General features: G+C 39.2%; 3 protein-coding genes across 5 annotated transcripts in view; all 3 read right to left on the reverse strand.

The window, feature by feature from the left end:
* Positions 1-278: 278 nt before the first annotated feature.
* gprc5bb (G protein-coupled receptor, class C, group 5, member Bb) lies at positions 279-8650 on the reverse strand. Of its 2 annotated transcripts, XM_008410849.2 has the most exons (5): positions 8128-8650; positions 7993-8006; positions 6415-7516; positions 950-1062; positions 279-869 (listed from the first exon to the last, which is right to left on the reverse strand). In XM_008410849.2, the coding sequence occupies exons 3-5, from the start codon at positions 7514-7516 to the stop codon at positions 825-827; spliced, it is 1260 nt and encodes a 419-aa protein (XP_008409071.1). In that variant the 5' UTR covers positions 7993-8006; positions 8128-8650; the 3' UTR covers positions 279-824. The 2 variants fall into 2 exon arrangements, with proteins under 2 accessions (XP_008409071.1, XP_008409062.1); XM_008410840.2 differs by lacking the exon at positions 7993-8006 and having other exon boundaries at positions 8128-8646.
* Positions 8651-10113: 1463 nt separating this feature from the next.
* On the reverse strand, positions 10114-16884 carry LOC103465719 (cell death-inducing p53-target protein 1 homolog). Of its 2 annotated transcripts, XM_008410828.2 has the most exons (5): positions 16789-16884; positions 13356-13856; positions 13140-13199; positions 11819-11963; positions 10114-10912 (listed from the first exon to the last, which is right to left on the reverse strand). In XM_008410828.2, the coding sequence occupies exons 2-5, from the start codon at positions 13849-13851 to the stop codon at positions 10807-10809; spliced, it is 807 nt and encodes a 268-aa protein (XP_008409050.1). In that variant the 5' UTR covers positions 13852-13856; positions 16789-16884; the 3' UTR covers positions 10114-10806. The 2 variants fall into 2 exon arrangements, with proteins under 2 accessions (XP_008409050.1, XP_008409041.1); XM_008410819.2 differs by lacking the exon at positions 16789-16884 and having other exon boundaries at positions 13356-14423.
* Positions 16885-17171: 287 nt separating this feature from the next.
* Positions 17172-20119, reverse strand: part of LOC108165650 (cell death-inducing p53-target protein 1 homolog) — an 8029-nt gene continuing 5081 nt past the window's right edge. Inside the window, exons 3-6 of the mRNA XM_017301728.1 lie at positions 19927-19996; positions 19724-19765; positions 19470-19611; positions 17172-18444 (exon numbers count right to left, since the gene is read on the reverse strand). Of these exons, the coding sequence (XP_017157217.1) occupies positions 18339-18444; positions 19470-19611; positions 19724-19765; positions 19927-19996 (360 nt within the window). The 3' untranslated portion in view covers positions 17172-18338. The remainder of the gene's footprint in view (positions 18445-19469; positions 19612-19723; positions 19766-19926; positions 19997-20119) is intronic.

A 20119-nucleotide genomic window follows, 5' to 3' on the forward strand; every position in this document is an offset into this window, starting at 1 on the left:
AATACTTTAAAAAAACATCAAAAAACATTTAGATAAAATACTGTTCCCCCAGATTGTGCTTTCACATGCAACTCAAACAATCTTTAATCTCACAACTCCACCATGATCTCTGTACTGATGACTGACTGTGCAGGCTAGGTATTGCAGTTATCAAATGGCTTTTATTATACGCTTCCTTAAAGCATAACACTTAAAGTATAACTACTGATTTGGGACATTTCTTTACCCCTTAACAGCACCTGATAATCCAACGTTTTTAAAAAAAAAAAATGTGCCAAAGTGTCCCAGCGAGTCAGAAGGTCACTAAGAGAAAAACCCTGAAACACAACACGGAGGTTAAGCAAGCTTTGTAGGCATCTGCTTGTCATTTACATTAAAGTCCTAAAAGGCTGAGTTTGACGAAAGTGCAGTTTATCAAACTAAGCGTCACTTATTAACAGAAACCAGTTGCCATGGCACTGGTGCCGAGGTGCTTGGATRGTATTTTTACTTCACGACATTAAGGTTGACTTTCTTTCACATGTTCAGATTCAACATGTTCAGTAATTCTCGTTCAGATAAATYTTTTTCCTCATATTTCTRTATTATTCCTCTGTGTAAATATGGCCACTACGCTCCATCCTCGTCTTAATGTCGTGCCGTCAAATCGATCTGTAAAATAAGCTAAAACGTTAGTCTGAAATACTATTTGTAGTCGTCTTTTAAATATAATATTAAAACGTGTGTGCAGAAACACAAACACATTAAAACACTTCTTCTTCTTCTTAGGTAACGGGAAGCTCTTCGGCATCACAAAAGTGGCTTGACTGTAATCCTGTMTTGTGTTACCATAAGCGCCTTCCAGTGTAGTTAATGGGAGCTGTGGGCATCTGAAAGAGATACGGGAATATTTAGGGACATATTTACAGATTTAAAGGGATGTAGAGTGTTTGTGCCTGTCGATACTCACCGTACCGCCGTTCATGACCAAAGCCATCTCAGTGGGTTGGTAGACATGGCCTCTGAAGGCGATGCCTGGGCGCATGCTGCCATGGCTGCCGTGGTACGTTCCACTTCGGACAGCTGCAAGAGCAGTCAATGCAAAACATGCCAAAAAAATAAAATAAATTACCAGTGTGGCAGAGTCTTCATGTTATGTTTTTAAACTCCCCTCAAACACACCCGTAAGGCTTGACTCTTTGTGAACACACTTGGTTTTAAATGGGTGAACAAATGGAGTAAAATGCTCAGGTARCAGTCACTGATTTTCCAAATTAAGTYTTTTTCTACATAAAACTTATGAAACCAGTATTCACAGTATTTGATGCTAATAGATGTTTGAACAGGGTACAATACATTCAGTGACAAAATCTGAAAGACTGTTGACCTCCAAATGGCACAAAAGACTCAGCAGATAGAAAATAACTTTAGAAAAATGAAGCTTGAGTACAAAGATGAGGCTTCATTTGACTATAAACTATAGATGTGTGTCTGCACTTTTGGTTAAGACATGTTTTTCTTCATTTGGTGAAGTTACTCAMAGTGTGCAGAGTTGACAGAAATTCTACTCAAGTAAAAGTAGCATAATAATCTTATTCAAGTTAAAGTAAAAAGTACATTGCAGTGGGAATACTATAAAACTATTTTTTTTCTCTAAGAAGYTACTCAAGTAAATGTAGATCATTACTACCCACATCTACATGAGCCTCATCATGAGCGATCAAATTWGCTAATTTAGGAAAACCAAGATCAGCATGAAGTGCATCACTGAACGATTCTGTCCTTCCTTCCGAATAAATCTTCCCCTCCTTGAAGATATAATTATAACATTTTAGGCGTCTAGAGTTAAATGGTAAATGGTGTGTACTTGTATAAGTCCAGAGAGCCCCAAAGCGCTTCACACTACATTCCCGCACACATTCACACGCTGACGGTGGCAAACTGTTGCTTCTGCCTACTACTTTTGAAATCTCACAAATTACACAAACGGTAGGATGCGCCATTCTTATAAAAGGAATCCTTGATTATAGTAAAGTGACTGTAAAACATTAATAAAGTATCTCGATTTTCAAATGTATGTTTAACCTGAAAAAGGTTTAATTCACTGAGGTTTATGTGCATAAGCTGCAGACAGATTCTGGCCTAAAATATAAAATCAGACAATTCAACTCCTCTGGAAAACAGGCCTTTATAGTCAATTAATCATGTAAACAAATCCTCTATTTAATAATTGTTTTTAACATAAACTGGCAATACCAACAGGGATGACTAACCAAAACAAGCATCATTGGTAACACTTTATTTGAAGGGGTGTGCATAAGACTGACATGACACTGTCATAAACATKACATAACWCCTGTCATGAACATGAAGAAGTCTTTWAGAATGTTTATGACAGTTGTCATGAAGCGTCGTTCGGTAAATAACGACACTATTAATGCAAAGTTGCTCTAAAAGTTGCATTAAAAGTCCATTAAAAATGGCAACTTTGCATTAAATTATTATATTTTACAAAATCATGCAAAGTTGGCATTTTTAATGGACTTTTAATGCAACCTTTAGAGCAACTTTGCATTAAAAGTGTCATTATTTACTGAATGACACTTCATGACAACTGTCATGTTAGCCTTATRCACACCCCTTCAAATCAAGTGTTACCGCATCATTTAACTAGAWACCCATTAGCATAGCTATAGAGACTAGTGTAGGCTTTTTCCAATAAAAGATTATAACGAAAAACAAACGAAAAAGAAAAAGTAACATATTAGTCTTTGCTAATTTTATTGTAAAACTGGTCAAAATGATGAATCACGTGAACACAAAGATTCACTTTGCCTTAATGACCTGGGTTTGTGTGCATTTGTTTTTCAGAGCAGCCGCGTGAATCTGAGCTGTGTCATCCAAATGAACTTTCCAGACATTTCACATTTAAGCACATCAGAAAGAAAGCACAATATCACCTTTTAAAACGACTGCCTGCTGGATGGCATGCAGCCTAATCGGCCATTATTTCAGCCCCTGTTTCTGACTCACTGCGCCCCGTTAAGAATAACTGTGCGTGAGAATGGCTTCATCAGAAATTCAGCAGAACCGAAATGCTGCAGAGGAGAGAAGAGACGGCGGAGAGGAAACAAACAGATGGTTGCTGCTGAATCCGTTTTGCAGCGGGTAATTTGGAGCCTCTCTAAAGTCTTGTATGTTTTTCTGCGATATCAATTCTCTCTCTGTCTGGAACGGCTGCTCACTGGCAAAGCCTACAGACACAGCGGTCTCCAAGGCAACGTTGATATTTTATGTCATTACTGTAACAAAAGAAAAGCGTTTTTCAGCGGAGTTGGAGCAGCACCATAAAACATACCTGGCTTGAGTTTGGGATCTGTTTTCACAAAGATGGAAACGGAAATTATGTACAATTTGTACAGATCTAAACTGTGCTTTTCTTTATTTAAAGAAGCTTAATCAATAATGAAAGGAAGTAAAACTCYAGTTTTACATATCTTATTTAAGCTATGTAAAGGAGATTTCAAACTTTGGAACAACATAAAAAGAAAGGATTCTACTGACAGCAAAACATTTCTTTGTTTTAAAATGTGCTGCATCACCTTTTAACACCATCAGGCACTTGGTTGTACCTCGCTCCTGTAATTAACTCTGATTCGTTAATATCGACCGGACCGTAAACACCGTATACCAGCAGCTCCCTGCATGTCAACATTTTTTCACAGCCTACATTATTTCTTATCAAAAATCAACTCCTGATATGTGCAGCGGGGTTCAGAAAAATGTAGCGATTAGTTGAAGAGGAATGACTCACAGATTTCCATCTTGTGAAGGCTGGTGGATATTCAGACATTTCATGAGATGTAATTGGGTTTTTTTGTTTTGTGCAGCAGGTACTTATCCTTGCAGCCCCAGCCATAMCCCCTTCCCCAATGACCCTCGCAAAATAAGCGGTTACACAAGACGKGCGGTTTGATTTACACAAAGCCACAACAAAGGAGATATTCAAACTTTGATGTGACTCAGATTGAAATGTGCTGGTTTTTTTTGCACCCTTATTTAAAACTTGAATGCCGTCTAAATCATGTAAATGTACCAGATTGGAAGACAATCCATTTATTTATCTCACGTTCCCTGTATTCACACATTTACAATAAATGTAAGATTATATGAAGGAGGCTTTCACATCAATTTCTAACTTTGCTTGTAGATGTTCAGATTTGCAGTAAAATCAGTGATTGTCATGATGTGCGTTGATGGTGGACCCAAATGCAGTAAGGCAAAGACAGTGAGTAGTTTGAAGTGATGAATATTAATGAAAAAAATGATGATAAAAAACTTATAGGCAGCCAGGGTAGAACATAAAACACAGGACCTAGGGACAAAAACAAAAATCCCACTACGGAGAACACAGGGAGCCAGGGTAGAACAAAAAACTGAGAAGTCAGGAACAAACACACAAAAAAACAGCAAGATGAACAGGGAAGCAACGGGACATAATGGGAGGAATCAGAGCAGGAGATGTGTTTAAATACTGCGAGACTGAATGCTGGAGCAATATGCCATAAAACAGAAACCAGGCTGATGTAATTAAAGAAAGAGGCTAAGGAGCACAGAATAATAATAATAAAACTAGAATCAATAAATCAAACCCCAGAACAACATAGGGCCTGATGGTGATGTCAATTTCACAATCCAATCCAAGCTGATCCAAAGTAAGCTCCTTCAGAGACTCCCAATTGATTTTTAATAAATGTCTGAAGGTGGCTTCATAGGTATAGTTCCATTATTTGTCATTAGTGAAACTATACTTTACATCATTTGGTTTGGAAACTAGATTAAAGAACAATAAATCTCTGCCAAATGTGAAACTTCAAACAACATTGTGGCTTTGGTCAYGCTTTTCACCTGGAAGAGTTGTGAACTTGCTGAAGTGTTGCYTTTCAAGATTTTACCCAATTGTTGAACTGACACATAAAAATAGCATTTTCTGTCCACTAGGTGGCACAMCAGTAAGATTATTGCATTACTGATGGCTTATGATTCATAATGACTTTCTACGTTTAAACGTAGSAGGAGTCTCTTCTTTTCATTGGCTGCCAGCTTTATTGATTTTCTTGAATTTAAGATCAAAACAAGGCACACCTATGATCTAAACTTTATGAAATTAGATAAGTTATATCGACTTCACAAATATACTTTTACGAAACAGCCTGTTTATTATTGTATTGAGCAAGAGGCGCCAGAGCTGACGTTTCACACGCATGAACCTTTTTCCACCTCAGATGTGAAACTTCAGCCTTCAGGTGATTTAACTTTTGTGATCTAAGACACCTGAATTAAATCAACGAATTTCTTACTCATAAAACAATTAGATATAGTTTATAAAGCAGTTTGTGATAGCATCTTTATCTTTGTGTTTTTAATTACRTTAATGATTAGCATTTAAAACTTGGAGTGATTACTAATAAAAATAAATGTTTGACTACAGTAGGCTCCTGCCGTTTTTTCTTATTTTTTAAATCCAGAATTGAAATGTAATCARGCAGAATTGATGTTAAATACATGCAAATGTGACAAATACACAAGAATCTCCCTGCTTCTTTGAATTTATGATAGWAACGGTTAAATGAAAATAGGAAGACATTTTTTCAGGGGTATGTTTTAGGTTGATTAATACATTAATACAGTTTRATGAAGATTGCTGCTGTGCTTTTTGAACACAAACTTGAMAATAAGTAAAGACATATGTTGWTTTCCTACTTAATTYGATATTCTCCATTAACAGCTGGTAGATTAAAYTGCTGCTCCATGTATTAACCGCGCTGTTGGAAATGCTASTTGGTGTTAACATCTTCCTCCCTGAGTGTTATTTTTAGWAGTCCGTTGTGTTGGCTTGCACTTGTTGTGTGAGGTCTATTTTTAGGCACTTTGGACYAATAATTGTTAGAGGTGTTGAACTGGATATAGTTAATTTTATCCACTTAGCTTCTAATGTATGGTTTTCACATTCCGCAAGGAAAACTGTTGACCCCATCCAAATGTCAAATCTACCTATGCTGCAGGTTTGATCACATAATTGTCTGAAAATGTCAAACCTTTTCAAAATGACTTACTCTTGCTATTTTATAGAGAAACTGCACTGGGTGACAGTTTTCACTGCTTTCACTTTTYTTTAGATTGCCTAGAATCAGTGGTTTCACAGTTTGCTGTAAAACTTCTTTCAGATGTTTTTTTTTTATTAATTAAATGCATTAATTGTCTGAATRATTCCGTTACTTCCACCGAGCTCTGTAGAAATCTGTTCATGATTCACTCATTCAATTACACAAGTGACAGTAGGTAAACGTCTAAAACGCGCTGGAAATTCCCTGGGGAGCATGACCATYGGCCACTGACACAACAAACAGAACCACAAGCACACGTCGGGCTTACTTGCACTGTGCTCCTCCATTGAGAAGGCCTGGTTTTCTTGAAAGGACTGGTGAGAATGTGCRGGGTGATCGTCTCCGAAATGAGGAGCCGGCGACGCGCGGCCGGTGTCGAAGAAATCTTGCGTGTCGGATTGCGTTGGATTTTGGAGACACAGGTGGGACTCTGGGATGGCGTGGAACAGCAGCAGGATCCAGCCCTGGATCACCAAGGCCACAGCCAGCGCAGGCTCATCCAACACTTTTGCATCCTTGTTTCCTCCTCTTTCCCTGCTCCCTCTCCCTCTCAACGCCTGGTTGCCGTAAAGATAAAACCCCAGCCAGGCCACCCAAAGCAATGCGGACGCCAAACTGGACAGGAAGACCCAGACGGCATTGCACTTCCATCGTCGCTTCTCTGTCTCTCCTTCTCTGTCTTCTTCTCTGCCCTCTCCGCCGTCTTCTCCGAACTCTCCTCCGCAGAGCACCACTCCGAGGGAGAGACCCATGGCTATGAGGAGCAGGCCCAGAGTGTAGCTGCACATCAGAGCAAAGTCTAAGGGAGGATACTCGCATGCTGGGTGACCCTCTCTCACRACAGTCAACAGAACCCATTCAGCAGAGATTATCCCCTGAACCAAAGCCAACGCCAGTCCCAGCGCTGCCAGCGTGCTCCCAGTGGGGCTCGACTTCCCAGCCACCAGCCGCCTGAGTCTCACACCTTGCACTAGTAAGCAGGAGAAGCAGAGGGCAAAGAGGGGTCCCCAAAAGGCCCTGCGCACCACGCAGAGCACCTGGGTCTTCCCCACCAAGAAAGCCAGAGAGATGGTGAAGATCCCGAGGAGAGTCCCCAGGAGCAGGAGCAGAGGGCCCAGGCCGGAGCGCCTGGCCGGGTCGGAAACCCCGCGCAGCTTGACGATGAGCAACACMGCAAGAACCAAAGAGGTGAGGCCGCCGCTGCAGGCCACGGCCTCAAGGACAACGCCCCAGACCGCCTCTAGGTCACACAGCACTCTGTAGGGGGCTTCCACGCCCACGCTGCATCCTCGGGGAGGTGGGGGAGTGGGTTGAGACGAGCTGCAACTGATCAAAGTCAGGAGGCAGATGACAAAAGGGCTGACGGCCATCTTGGTGACAAACAAGGAAAACAGGGCAAAGAGAGACACAGTTAGAGTTAGATAAGCAACAAGTCATTCCATCCATTCAGGTCTACGTCACGTGGCGTTACACGAGCACATCAGCTGCTCTCGCATCTTCATTCTGAGAAAAATGGTGAAAATAGCCATTTCTGCTTTTATTCCACAAGCCTCTTGTGTGATGCTGTTCAAACACATACACGCACACACACACACACACTCGCTGCACAGAATAGCACAGGTTTTAGTACTGGGCAATAGTTTCCATGGAAATGGGAAACAGCGTGGGCTGGTTACATTGCACACTGGGCTTTTCAGGAGTCGAGTTCAGTACCTAAAAGCACAGAACAACACAACACTCTGCACACACACACATACACAATAATTATTCACACTTGGATTGATTTAATGAATATAATGCATTCCCCAGCCAAAGCATTAACATGCACCTTTAAATTAACTGTTACCTTGATACAGAAAGCTTGTACCAAAAAAGCAAAAAAAACAAACAAACTGTAAATCAGTGATTTCTTATGGTTTCAAATGTAAATTGTTGCATAAAATGAAAATGACCACATTTCATACAAAGAAGTAAAACTCACCTCAGACAAATTCTTGACTTGAATTCTGGGTTACTCACAGCGCAGATATATCATCATTTCCCGCACATCATTATTTGACATGACTTTAGTCTCTCTTGAGTGTTTTCAGATTCTCACTTAGTGAAGTCCTGGAGGCAGCAGAAACAAAGCGGTTTCCATTTTGTTGCTGCCTTTTCTTTCAGCTCTGACTGCTTAAAAGTACGACAGCACACTTTGAAAGACCTCCAGCGTCTTGCTGATGTAGTGACTTGTCCAGCTGCTCCGAGGAGAAGAAGAGGAAGAAGAAGCCACAATTATGATGCATGCCTCGAGACTTCACACACCCACACGGTCAAATATATCTTCAGCCTCTTTCGCTCCTTTCTCTCTCACTCCCTCTGTCCTCATCTTTCTGTTCGTGCAGTCTGCATGTCTGAGTTGCTTTCTCTCTCTCTCTCCCAGCTTCACGCTGAATCTGCGGAGGTGTCAACAGAGCAAGAGAGAGAGATGCAGTCCCAGCTTACCTCTGCTCGCCCACACACACACACAGGGCAGCGTGATTAGCTGTTGCACCTGTCTCTCCAGGAAGAAAAGAGGAAATAAGCTCAGTACATAAGCATGGCAGTTCACAGCCTGTCCGGCATTAATCACTTTGTTTTGCACATCTTGGTGTTATTTCATCTTGGCGTTATTTCCCGCCTTCGCGCTCCCACATCTTCTGCTTCTCAGTCCCTTCTGAACTGTGGGGGATTTTTTGCTGATGAATGATGAATTGCCATGTTATTAAGAACTGCTCTGAAATGGAGATGAAGACGGGAGGCACGCTGCAGAAAACGGGCATCTCGATTGAGAAAGAGCAGATGGTCGCTCTAAACACAGGTGAGCCTTTGGCCATGTGACCATCCCAGTAGAGAGCGTTGCATAACGCCCTGGAAGACATGATTCAATTAAGTCTGTTAAGAGAGGAGTAATCTCCAACCCTCTACATGCAGGGATAAAGAAGGACACAGGGAATGGCATGACAAGGTGCCGTCCATGAAGGGATTGGGTGTGTGAGACATTTTTGCGCTGTTCTGTTGAGCCAGAAACCCAAAAGCTATCTGTCAATTTTAATAACGTTTTAACTCTTACAAGTAGGGTCTGACAATACCTAAAACTCATGAGATGGGAAAGAGACGTGATATTGAGTTCACAAGAACAAGATGGTTCAAAAGGGAAGGTGGTTCAGACAGAGGCCAGTTTCCATGAAGAAGGGTTGTATTTACTCGTGGAAGGTTTGGGGGCTGTAGTTTTACAGTGCAACTCTCCATCTTGTTAAATAAAACTTTGTACTGTGCAAGGAAGCCTTCACGAATGAGCACAAATACAACATTTTTTTTCAGATTTTTCAAAATATTTTAGAATTTTGTTTAATTTCACATGGAATGAGATTCATTTAAGTTTTTGAACAATTGTGAAATGTGCTATTTACAGTCAAAGAAATCTACTTTTGAAAACAAAACCACATCCTCACCCAAATCAAAGCATAAAACATTATAAATCACATTATAAATTTAAATGAGTATATTTGGTCTAAAAAAAAAATTCTAAACTACATCTTCTTGAAAATTCGAATACGATTTAATCATGATTATTTACTATTTACACACATGGTCTAGAGTAATAATCACAAGTAAATGTTCACAGAATCATACGATATAAACTAACTGAATCATTTTTAAAAGATTTGAGCATATTGCATTTTTATTAAAAACATACATTCATGCAAATCTTTTCAAGATATTAGGTTTTAAATATCTTTTGATATGTTTAACACATTGACTAATGCTCCAATTGTACAATTATAAAATTATTTGTTTGTATATGCAAAGGTAAATAAAAAAACCTTTCTTCAGTGTTTCAATAAAACATGAATATCTCAACAAAAGCAGTCTATTAGAGACAATCTGCTGTATGTAATGTAACTTTCATTAAGAAGATGTTTTTTTTGTTAGTTTTTTTTTTTACAAATTTCCTAAAAGTGTCACTATGTTATGATAGAGTATAGCCTCTTTCCTGTGGTCCCACTGTCATGCAGAAATACACTATCTGTCAGAAACAACCAATCAGAGCTAAAAGGAGGGTGTTGGTGCTGTCAATCACGCCTCTGTTCGCACTGCTCACAGCCTCCCTCTTACTCTCTGCTACACTACAGCTTCTCCCGGTCAGCAGAGCCTGCCATCAATGCTCAGGCTAGTTAGCAAAGCCAAAGATGTTGACAGATAATTAGTTTTCCTGTAAATCTAAGTTGTTTCTCCCTTGTTAGCAAGGCTTATAACATGCATCCCATACACAAGCATGATTGACAGTGCCACAACCCTCCTTCTGGCTCTGATTGGTGTATTTCTGGAGGTGACAATGCCCAATGGTATATTAAACTGTCACAAGATAGTGAGAGTCTTTAAAGTGTCAAATAACATTTTTCTAAGTTTCTGACTGCAGCCTTTATTGTCAGAAAAAACACAATTTCTCCTGGTCTTGAGTTAAATGATCATATCCAGTTATAAAAATAACCCTTTAGCAATGAAACATAATTCTGAGTAAAGCAGTACATGTTCATGTCACGTTTTAACAGCTTGATAAAAGACATCAGCAAAACTTAAGTGTATTTACAGTCCATTTTAATGGCTGTCCAGCATACGGATCCGGTACTGATGGATTTCACCTCCGTTTGTAGAGGTGCAGGACGTTGTTACACTGTGGGCAGGAATGCTGCACATCCTTGCAAGAATTCACGCAGAAGGGGATACAACTGCACGGCCAGCAGCTGATGTGAAGCATAGGATAAAAAAGATACAGAATATTTTGGTCATTAAATATTTGGTTCACCATGAGTTGTGTACCAAATATTTAATAAAAGTGAAATTCATACTTGAGCTTGAAGAGTTATTAATTTTATTTTCTAAATTAAGGCTTTATACTTAAGCGCCTACATTTGTTCAGAATTCTCTGCAAATCCGTGTTTATCTGCAATGGCATACAAGTGCCTCTTGGGGGCAGTAGAATCACACGGGGATTTTTCTCAATCTGTCACTCCTGAATTCTCTGGTGACGTCGTTTGACGCTGTAGCTTTTTGTTGAGAACGGAAACGCATTTACTAACCAACAACCACACCCAATCAGTTGTTCTTGCAATCTTGATAACCTAAGGACTAGACTTCAAACGAATCTTAAACACAGTCTGCATAATTTACAGGAATATAAAAATAAACGACCTGTCCAGGGTGTACCCCTGTTATGCCAGTTGTGATAATGGATGGTTGGAAAAAAATTACAGGAAACCTTTCAGTTTTTAATATTTTCTACAATGTGCCATTCAGTTTGTTCTTGGAAGTTCTTTACATCTGGGGGTAATCAATGATAAAATGAAATACATGAACTGTGGGAGGAATCAATTAGCAGGAACCTAAAGCAGAATAGACTGAAGTAACTTCACTTTGTGGCAAAAAAAAAAATGTTTTTAAAGGTGATGATGCTCAATGTTTTAAAGTCTATTAATTAGCAAATTGCTATTATCCACATTTTATCCAAGTTTATGTCAAGTTTTACAACTTTTATGTTTAATGACAGCTCAAACAGGCCCAGAATCATTCATTTTCTTGGACCATCATTAGTTTGTAAAGAACCCACCACCCGACATTCTGTGTATTTCTATGTGGTAGTTTATACTCACAATAACAACAGCACTCCAAATATGATCCAGGTTAGCATGCCCACTTTGTATTCAATTGAGGTCACAACAGTGTTCTTGCAATGCGGACAAAGCATACTTCCAGCAACGTCAGTGGGCATGTGTTGCACCAACAACACCTGGTTACCTGTCAAGCACACTTTGTTAAAACACACAGTCGATACAGATTGGACATCTTGTGACTACCATTGGATCCACATGCGCCATTGCTATACATTGAGACGGTAACACCGATGGTCGGGAAGATGACATGCTGCAAACAATATAACGCAAAATATCTCAAAAAGTGGGGGCAGTGTTTTGCTATTGTCAACGCTACCACAAGATGCGGTTTGTAGCCACAGGAAAACATCGACGAGCAGAGCAGGATTTAGCCACAGTTTTAAGTTTTCAAATTCTTTTTAAAAAAGCAAATCTGCTGTGTCCTTGTGGCCGAATTATTTTGTCAAGGTGTAAATTGTTGAGCAGATCCAAATGCAGCAGGCGTGGAACGTTGAGTGGTGATGATATTTTTTGTGAAAAGATTAACCAACTTACAGAAAAATCTAAAAGGGCAAAAAGGAACTCAACTATAACAATCTGGGGGGAAAACGACAACAGGGAACAGATGAGAAAAATAACCGGAGAAGACAGGAGAATCTGGCAAGGAGTGACTGAGAATAAGGTGCTTAAATACTTGGGAGGTTGAATGCTGAACAAAAGACCTGGGCTGATGAGCTAACAGATTGCAGGTGTGAGGGGAGAGAGGAGGAGGCAGACTGAGGAGAGGGAGAGAGAAAGTGCCACAGGCGACGAGGGAGAGTGCATATTGACGTGGAAATAACCATAACACTAAAGAATGACTAGACCAATGAAACATAATAAAATAGAATCACTAAGCAGGAACTGATCTGGAAATGGAAGCAAGGCAGAACTAAAAGGCAAAACTAAGGAGCACAAAAAATGACAAAATCCCAAACCAAACTCAAACAGCCCCAGATTCTAACAAAAAACATATTTTAACAAATCACAACATTGGCAACTTAAGCCATATTTGATAGAAATCAGATAGGAAATAAGGACAATATGACCATTTTGTGACGGATTCATGATAATCCCACATCATAACAGTAAGATTTGGTTCATATGACTCAATGCAAAGTAATGTAGTCTGCAGGCGCACGTCACAACCAACAGACACTGTCCAATCCAGTAATATATTGTTAAGCCCCATCACCATCTCTGAAACACTGGCACACATATTTTAAACTTTAATCTAGTTTTCAGTAATGAAAAACAAACCTGACAAACGATATAGACTCACCTGACTGAAGAATCTGATTTTGTTGTGTTGTGGCAATATACTGCACAACTGGTTGCTGAGCTAGACACATAAAAACATTGAACTTGGAGTTAACTGAATGAAATTTAAACTGATCAACACAGTACAGCACTTACATATATGAAGATACACAATAACTTAGTTTTCCCTTATGATCATGCAGATTCAATGACACTGATATGGTGTCTGATCTCTTACCAGGTTGCTGATACTGCTGAGCTCCAGGTTGGAGGTATTGCTGAGCTCCAGGTTGGAGGTATTGCTGACCTCCAGGTTGGGGATATTGCTGACCTCCAGGTTGGGGGTATTGCTGAACTCCGGGTAGGGGGTATTGCTGAACTCCAGGTTGGGGGTATTCCTGAACTCCGGGTAGAGGGTATTGCTGAACTCCAGGTTGGGGGTATTCCTGAACTCCAGGTTGGGGGTATTGCTGAGGGACTGGCTGTGCACTTTGCTGATCAACATACTGAGTAGAAGAATGAGGTTGCTCCTGATCAACACCCTGGGAATGTTCCTGATGAACAGATTTGGACACCGGCTGGTTGTCGTATTGAGCAGCAGGATGATCAACAGGATTAGGCTGACTGGTGAGCACACTGGGGTCCAAAGGCGGGCCAGGATATGGTGGCGCTGGGATATCTGGAATTTCTGAAGTACCTTCAGTATCTGGAGGAGGTCCGTTACCTTTTTCCATTTTATCTGTCAAAAAAGTAAAAAGAAAAAAATATGATAGCAAAGCGTAAAATATCAAATACGTCCAGCGGTTCTTCTGATGCCTTTCATTGAAGAAGCAGAAGTAAACTGTGACAACAAGCTTGTCAAAGGCTAAAGATAAAAAGAGGGCTTGAGTGCAGCATGGAGGAATGCATGAAAAGTTGTCAATCAGGTTGGGGCGTTTAAAAGAAATGCTTGACTTCTTTCCAAAACAAAACTCACTGTGTACGTAACTTGGCATAAGGGTACATTCTGTAAGAGTATCATCTGACAAAAATAGGCCTTGGCATACTTTTCTAAACTGGGCAGGTAAAATTATTTGCTGTGTCATTTTAATGTATTTATACTTTCAAGGTGCTTTTTTGAGTCACCTACAATGCAATGACAAATTTTAATAAATCATCTAGTGATTTTATGTGGTAGAACAGTAAAATGTAGTGGAATGAGGTCTGACATAAGGCAGCACAAATAAGTAGAAAAAAGACCTGGTTGTAAACTTTTTGAAGGATAAAAACCTTGAAAGGCCCTTGTGTAGCTCCTCTCTCTGCCTCTCATAGAGAAAGTATGTAATACCCCTTTAAATTCCTCATCAACAAACAGAAGGAATATGGTACATGTGTAAATATTCTCAGATCAGGCCATCTTCACAAGCTGACACTATAAGAAGGAGACTACTGAAAGAGGCCACCGGGACTCCTTTGACTAAGCTGAAGAAGTTAAAAACTTCAGCAGTCAAGATGGAAGAGACTCTGCATACATTCCCTGGGGTTGGTTCCAGTCGAAGCTTTATGGGAGCGTGGCAATAAGAAATCCCCTGTTGAGGAAAACTCACATCAAGGCTCAAGGAGACTCCAAGTCCCAATCCCATACACAAATTATGGCAGGACTATTGCTGTTGATTGTTGACAAACAACACCTCTTCCTAACTTTGTCACAGTGGGCAGCCAGAATGTAATTTTTGGATTCTCTGGGAATGAAACAGGTGCTTTCCACTCAGCTTAACCAGTTCAACAGGTGAAATGCTGACTCATCGATGGGCCCCAGCAGGATGCTTGTTAGCTGAGTCATTTTAACCATTGTTCTTTGTCAGCACAGCTATTTCTGTTCATTTTGATGACGTCAACAAAAAAGGGAACAGTCTGCTTTGCACATGTAAATCTTGTCACAATCAGTAGAATCCAGTCAGTCCCCATCACCCTTCAGCTGGATCAGAGCCTGTCAAACATTTTAATAAATATTGATTTAGTTGTGTTGGGCATTGCCTCTCAAAACTATTCACACCGCTTGAACTGGTTTGCCTTTCAAGATTGTATTAAACAAATCAATGTTGGGTAGCGTTTAATTTTAAGATGGAAGGAAAGTGCATAATTTTAAATATTCGGCAGATAAACATATATTGAATTAATTTTACTTTGATGCACTTGGTATTTCTGTACTCTCTTGTTTTCTTTTTGATGTTTCCAGAGTTGGGCATAATAGCGGCATTGATTACAGTGGTTGTCCTCTGCTTTTAATTACTAATCGCCATGTTCAGTTGGTTAAATATGACCAATTTATCAGCTTGTATTTGAAAGCCCCTCTTGATCTTATGTCTGGTATTTTCTACCACCTGGGGAAGTGAGTCTCTGTGTGGATAGCTCTTAATCAGGTTTGCACTTCTGGACATTGAAATTCTACAACATTCTTCCTTGTAAAGTATGTTCATTTTTCATGTTTTTCCAAAATTATATTTTCACCATGTTATTTATGAAATTGTAAAATGTCACAGTTCCAAACTCTATGCCAGATTATATCTAGAAACATTGGAAGAGCCGTTTCAAAGGCAATGCAAACATTTACCGTAAACAGCAGCTGTGACTGTATTGGCACTGAAGCAATATACAAGTTTGGAAGACCCAGCTTTTATTTTGGTAGTTCACTTCCACTTAACAAAACAAGAGAATATGCATATTAGCTAAATACTTAGCTGTGAGCAAAACTATTTAGTTTGCAGCTGAATGTTTGGTTTGTGAACTAAATATTTATAAATGTTGGAACTGTGACATTTGGAAACATAACATAGTGAAAATATGTCTTTGAAAAAAAAAAAGGACCCCAATTTATTTTATTAGACTAAATAACTTAAAATATTGCTGTTATTTTTTTCAATGTGTAATTTTACAAATAACACCCCATAGGGCTGGAGATGTTGAAAAAACTTGCATGTAATGTGTCATTTTTATTATAAAGTGAATGCAAAAGACGCAAGCGGTTACACATAATGAAAAGGAAAACAAGTCAAAACATCCCAAGCAGCCTGAGATCGCAGACCTCGTTTAACCTGTCCACCACCTGTTTTATGAAAAGCTCATGCACTGCGATCTGTTTTCAGACTGCTGCTGAATCTTCTTCACACTGAAATGGTTTTTGTCCTTCATAATTTGCTCCATATGCATTTCTCACAATAATTAACACACGTGTTCTAGCACTTTACCTGTAGGAAACATGCGCCTATTTTAACTTTTTGTTAAGGCATGCATGATAAATTTTATATACAGGTGCATGTTATTGAGAAGGTAATTTGTGTCGGTAGCTCAATTCACCTTGTTCCACGTAGAATGGTGTTTTTAAAGCTTTATTTATGTTCATTATGTTTTCCTGCTTACAGCTTATGAAAGCACGATAAGCTAAGAATGTAACATCAAGCAAATAAAAACCTTTAGACATGAGACTTTATGCTCAATAGCTGTTTAAAGGTTAATTAAAAAAGTTACCTTTAATCTGTATGTTGTAATAAATATTAATAGATAAGTTTTCCAGATACAACTGAAATTTTTTTTAACTTATTGTTAGAACCTGGGATAAAGTGAGCAATTCATAGCACTATTGGTGTATTTTTAGTGTCTTCTCTTAATCTGTATTTTCTAGGTTTTCTCACCTTTGGATGGATTTGCTGAATGTCTTGAAAGATGGTCAAGAGGAGTCACAACAACCAGAGCGTCCTATTTATCTGACGCCGAGCAATAGTGACGATGAAACACTCTGTTGAGGTAAAAGGTGGTGCAACATAACAGGCATGCAGAAGTAGGTGTAGCTTCTTTAAAAATAACTTCAACAAACATCCTGCGGCCAAGTGCAGATTTGTAAAGAGAAGTGTAGACTCTTAGTTTACCTTTTGGTTTTTCTTGGTAATTTGTATGGTGAGAAGCAATCTTGAACACATTTTTTAGAGTGGCAAAATAATCAGACACATTTTAACCTTGTTACAACATGTTGGATGCAATTAAAAAAATTAAAAAAAACAGGACAAGGAGACAAAAATCAATAAAAGACAATTTATTTAAAGACTTATGCACTTAATCAGGCGTCATACAAATGATTTAAGGATTAGGCCAATTAGGATAGAAATGAGTTAGAAAACAGAACTGAAAGTGTGCCTTTGAAAATTCAGCATGGTTCAAGCCCAAAGTAAAACCCTACATATTATTGCAAAGTCAGACTTCTAACTAGCAGTTTCTTTTTTCTCTTTTAACATCTTCTAACTCTGTTTTGTCGGTCCTGATCAATGTGATTGATAATACAACTTCCCATGTTTTGTGATCACTAACCTTCCTTTTATTTAGTGTTCTTTTCAATATATTCATTTTCAGAGGACCCACGTGTTCTAAACACAAAAAGAATGGGTGTAATACTTGCATCTGGCCACTTGATGGTGACAGTCAGCCATATTGTAAAATGTTAGATAAAAGAATGTAGCATTTTTTTTGTTGTTGTAAAAATAGGCCCAACAATGTACCAAATACAAGCAACTCTCAATGAAAGAACTTTGTACAGTGCAAGAAAACTTCAATGAACAGACAAATGAAACATTTCAGATATTTTGAAGGATATTTTTGTAGATATTATGTTCTGATTCATGATTCATTACAACAATAATCAAATGTTGCACCATTTAAAGTAAGAGAAATCTACTTTTGCAACCAGAACCACATTCGTACGTCAATGGTTAGTATCCAAGTTAATCACTGAGTAATAATTAGAGTAATAATTGTTAAGGAAATGGTAGCAGAACAAGATATACTCTAATGCTGAACGATTACAGAATGATTTTTAAAATATTTAAGGGGTTAGTAAAAATGTAGAATTATGTTGACCTTCATCAAGATGTGTTTTAAATATTTTTTACATTACTTTAAAACATTAAGTAATGTTTAAAAAATATTTGTATATCCTTTATATGTCAAAGTCATTAAAACCAACTTGGATGAGCCAAGCTTTTCTTTAGGACACAATGAGGGGAAAACTTTCTTCCAATCTTAAGTTAAAAATGTTGAAAAAAATAATCTGTTAACAATGAGACACCATAAAGAGTAAAATATCAATAGTTTGTTAAAAGATTTCAGGGAAACCTAATAAACATGTTTATTTTACAGTCCACTTTTAAAGGAGGTTCAGCAAAAACTTTCAGTAACTGTGGTTCACTGCGGGTCACATGCGACGGTAGACGTGCAGAACGTTGTTGCACTGCGGGCAGGAATGCTGCACATCCTTGCAAGCGCCCACGAAGAACGGGATCAAACAGCAAGGCCAACACCTGGACAAGGAATATAATAAAAAAAAAGACAGAACGATAATAGTAAGACCACCCGACTCATAAAAAGTTAACTGTTTTGAAATTGTTCAGTCTTTATCTGTACTCTACATTCTCATGTGGTGAAAAAAGCAATCGCATAATGGTCCGAACATGGTCAGAACATTTTTTCACTTACTAACCTCACCGGTACACGCAAATTATATAAAGATTCATTCTTAACTCTATGAAATCTGATTTACTGACAATAAGTTTGCCCCAGCTCCCTATAGCTCCGCGCCCGTTTTCACTCCTTCTTACCAGGTAGCAGCTGACCTGAACTCTTCCTCGATCTGACCCTGGTCACGTCGCTCTCATCATACTCCTCCGACGATAATGAGTCCCCTGAATCGCTAATTTCCCCTCCTTCTCCGCTACCTATTCTGCTCCAGCGGGTGAAGTTTGTGTGGTAAACTTATCGGTTAGTTTGTCACATTTTTCTTAATAGTTTTATGTGCCTTTTAGCTTTTGTTGTCGTAGTTTTGCTGACCCGCTCCGTCTCGTATCCGCTCACTTTTTATAACTTCGGAGGGGAGGGGCGGGCCAAGGAGGAGTGAGGGATTTCATTGGATAAGCCCAATGTCCGTCAATAAAATCAACCAATGTGCTGTCGCGGTCGATAAAAACTGTATTGAATATAGTTTTTTTTAATTATTATTATGACAGCGTAGGGCCGCCAGATATGGACAGTATGTGCATCAGACTGTATTTCAGACGGTCAGTCCTCCTCTGGACAGAAGTTCAAACTGAATGCAGCTTTTTTTTTTTCTGTTCAAAATGTCAACCCGCCACAGTGGCCGCCGCGTTGCTCCAATTTACACTTAATGCTTTCCCCTCATTTGGCCAGTGGCGGGTGCTAATTTCAACTCCTGACACTGACTTTATTTGTATTTTGAGTTAACACTGTCCTCCTGCGGCTGCAAGGGCGGCAACACTGCTAAACCGGTCAGTTAGCAAAGAATACTTCAATACTTCAACTTTTTACTCACCCAATAAAAAACAGTGATCCAACAATGATCCAAGTGAGCATGCCCAATTTGTATTCGGTTGTGGTCACAACGGTGGTCTTACAGTGTGGACACAACATGTTTCCAGGAGCCTCAGTTGGTTTCACTTGCACCACCACCACAGCTGTCAATAACACTTTGTTAAAAACTCACCACTAACTTGTGTGTTCTACTATACATTCTTAGACTTTAGACTCATTGTCAATGAAAAGACACAAACTGAGAAAGTAACTCACCAGGTTGAGTGGCCTGATTTTGCTGTACAACTGTTTGTTGAGCTAGAAGTATAAAAACATTGAACATGGAGTTAACTGAATGAAGCATAGACTGGTCAAGATTTCAGCTTATATAGGAAAAGATACAAAGTTTGAAGGAAAAGGGGTGAAATTATATTGAAATGCAGAATAAATAATACCAAAGATGACCTCTGATCTCTTACCAGGCTGGCCATCTGGCTGATTAACCGGTTGTTGATACTGCTGAACAACAGGCTGGGGATATTGCTGATACTGCTGAACGACAGGCTGGAGATATTGCTGGTCATAAGGTTGCTGATACTGCTGGACACCGGGCTGGGGATATTGTTGATCAACAGGTTGTTGATACTGCTGGACACCGGGCTGGGGATATTG

The sequence above is a fragment of the Poecilia reticulata genome, linkage group LG1 (genome assembly GCF_000633615.1).
Source record: "Poecilia reticulata strain Guanapo linkage group LG1, Guppy_female_1.0+MT, whole genome shotgun sequence".
In the NCBI taxonomy this organism is placed as follows: domain Eukaryota; kingdom Metazoa; phylum Chordata; class Actinopteri; order Cyprinodontiformes; family Poeciliidae; genus Poecilia; species Poecilia reticulata.

Excerpts from the sequence above, each read along its gene's own strand:
- LOC103465719 (XM_008410819.2), bottom strand. The coding sequence starts at position 14,202 with ATGACACAGCAAATAATTTTACCTGCCCAGTTTAGAAAAGTATGCCAA. Across the intron at positions 13,200-13,355 it reads TCAGCAGTATCAGCAACCTG|CTCAGCAACCAGTTGTGCAG; the intron begins GTAAGAGATCAG and ends TTATGTGTCTAG. Across the intron at positions 10,913-11,818 it reads TTTGGAGTGCTGTTGTTATT|CTGCTGGCCGTGCAGTTGTA; the intron begins GTGAGTATAAAC and ends GCTTCACATCAG.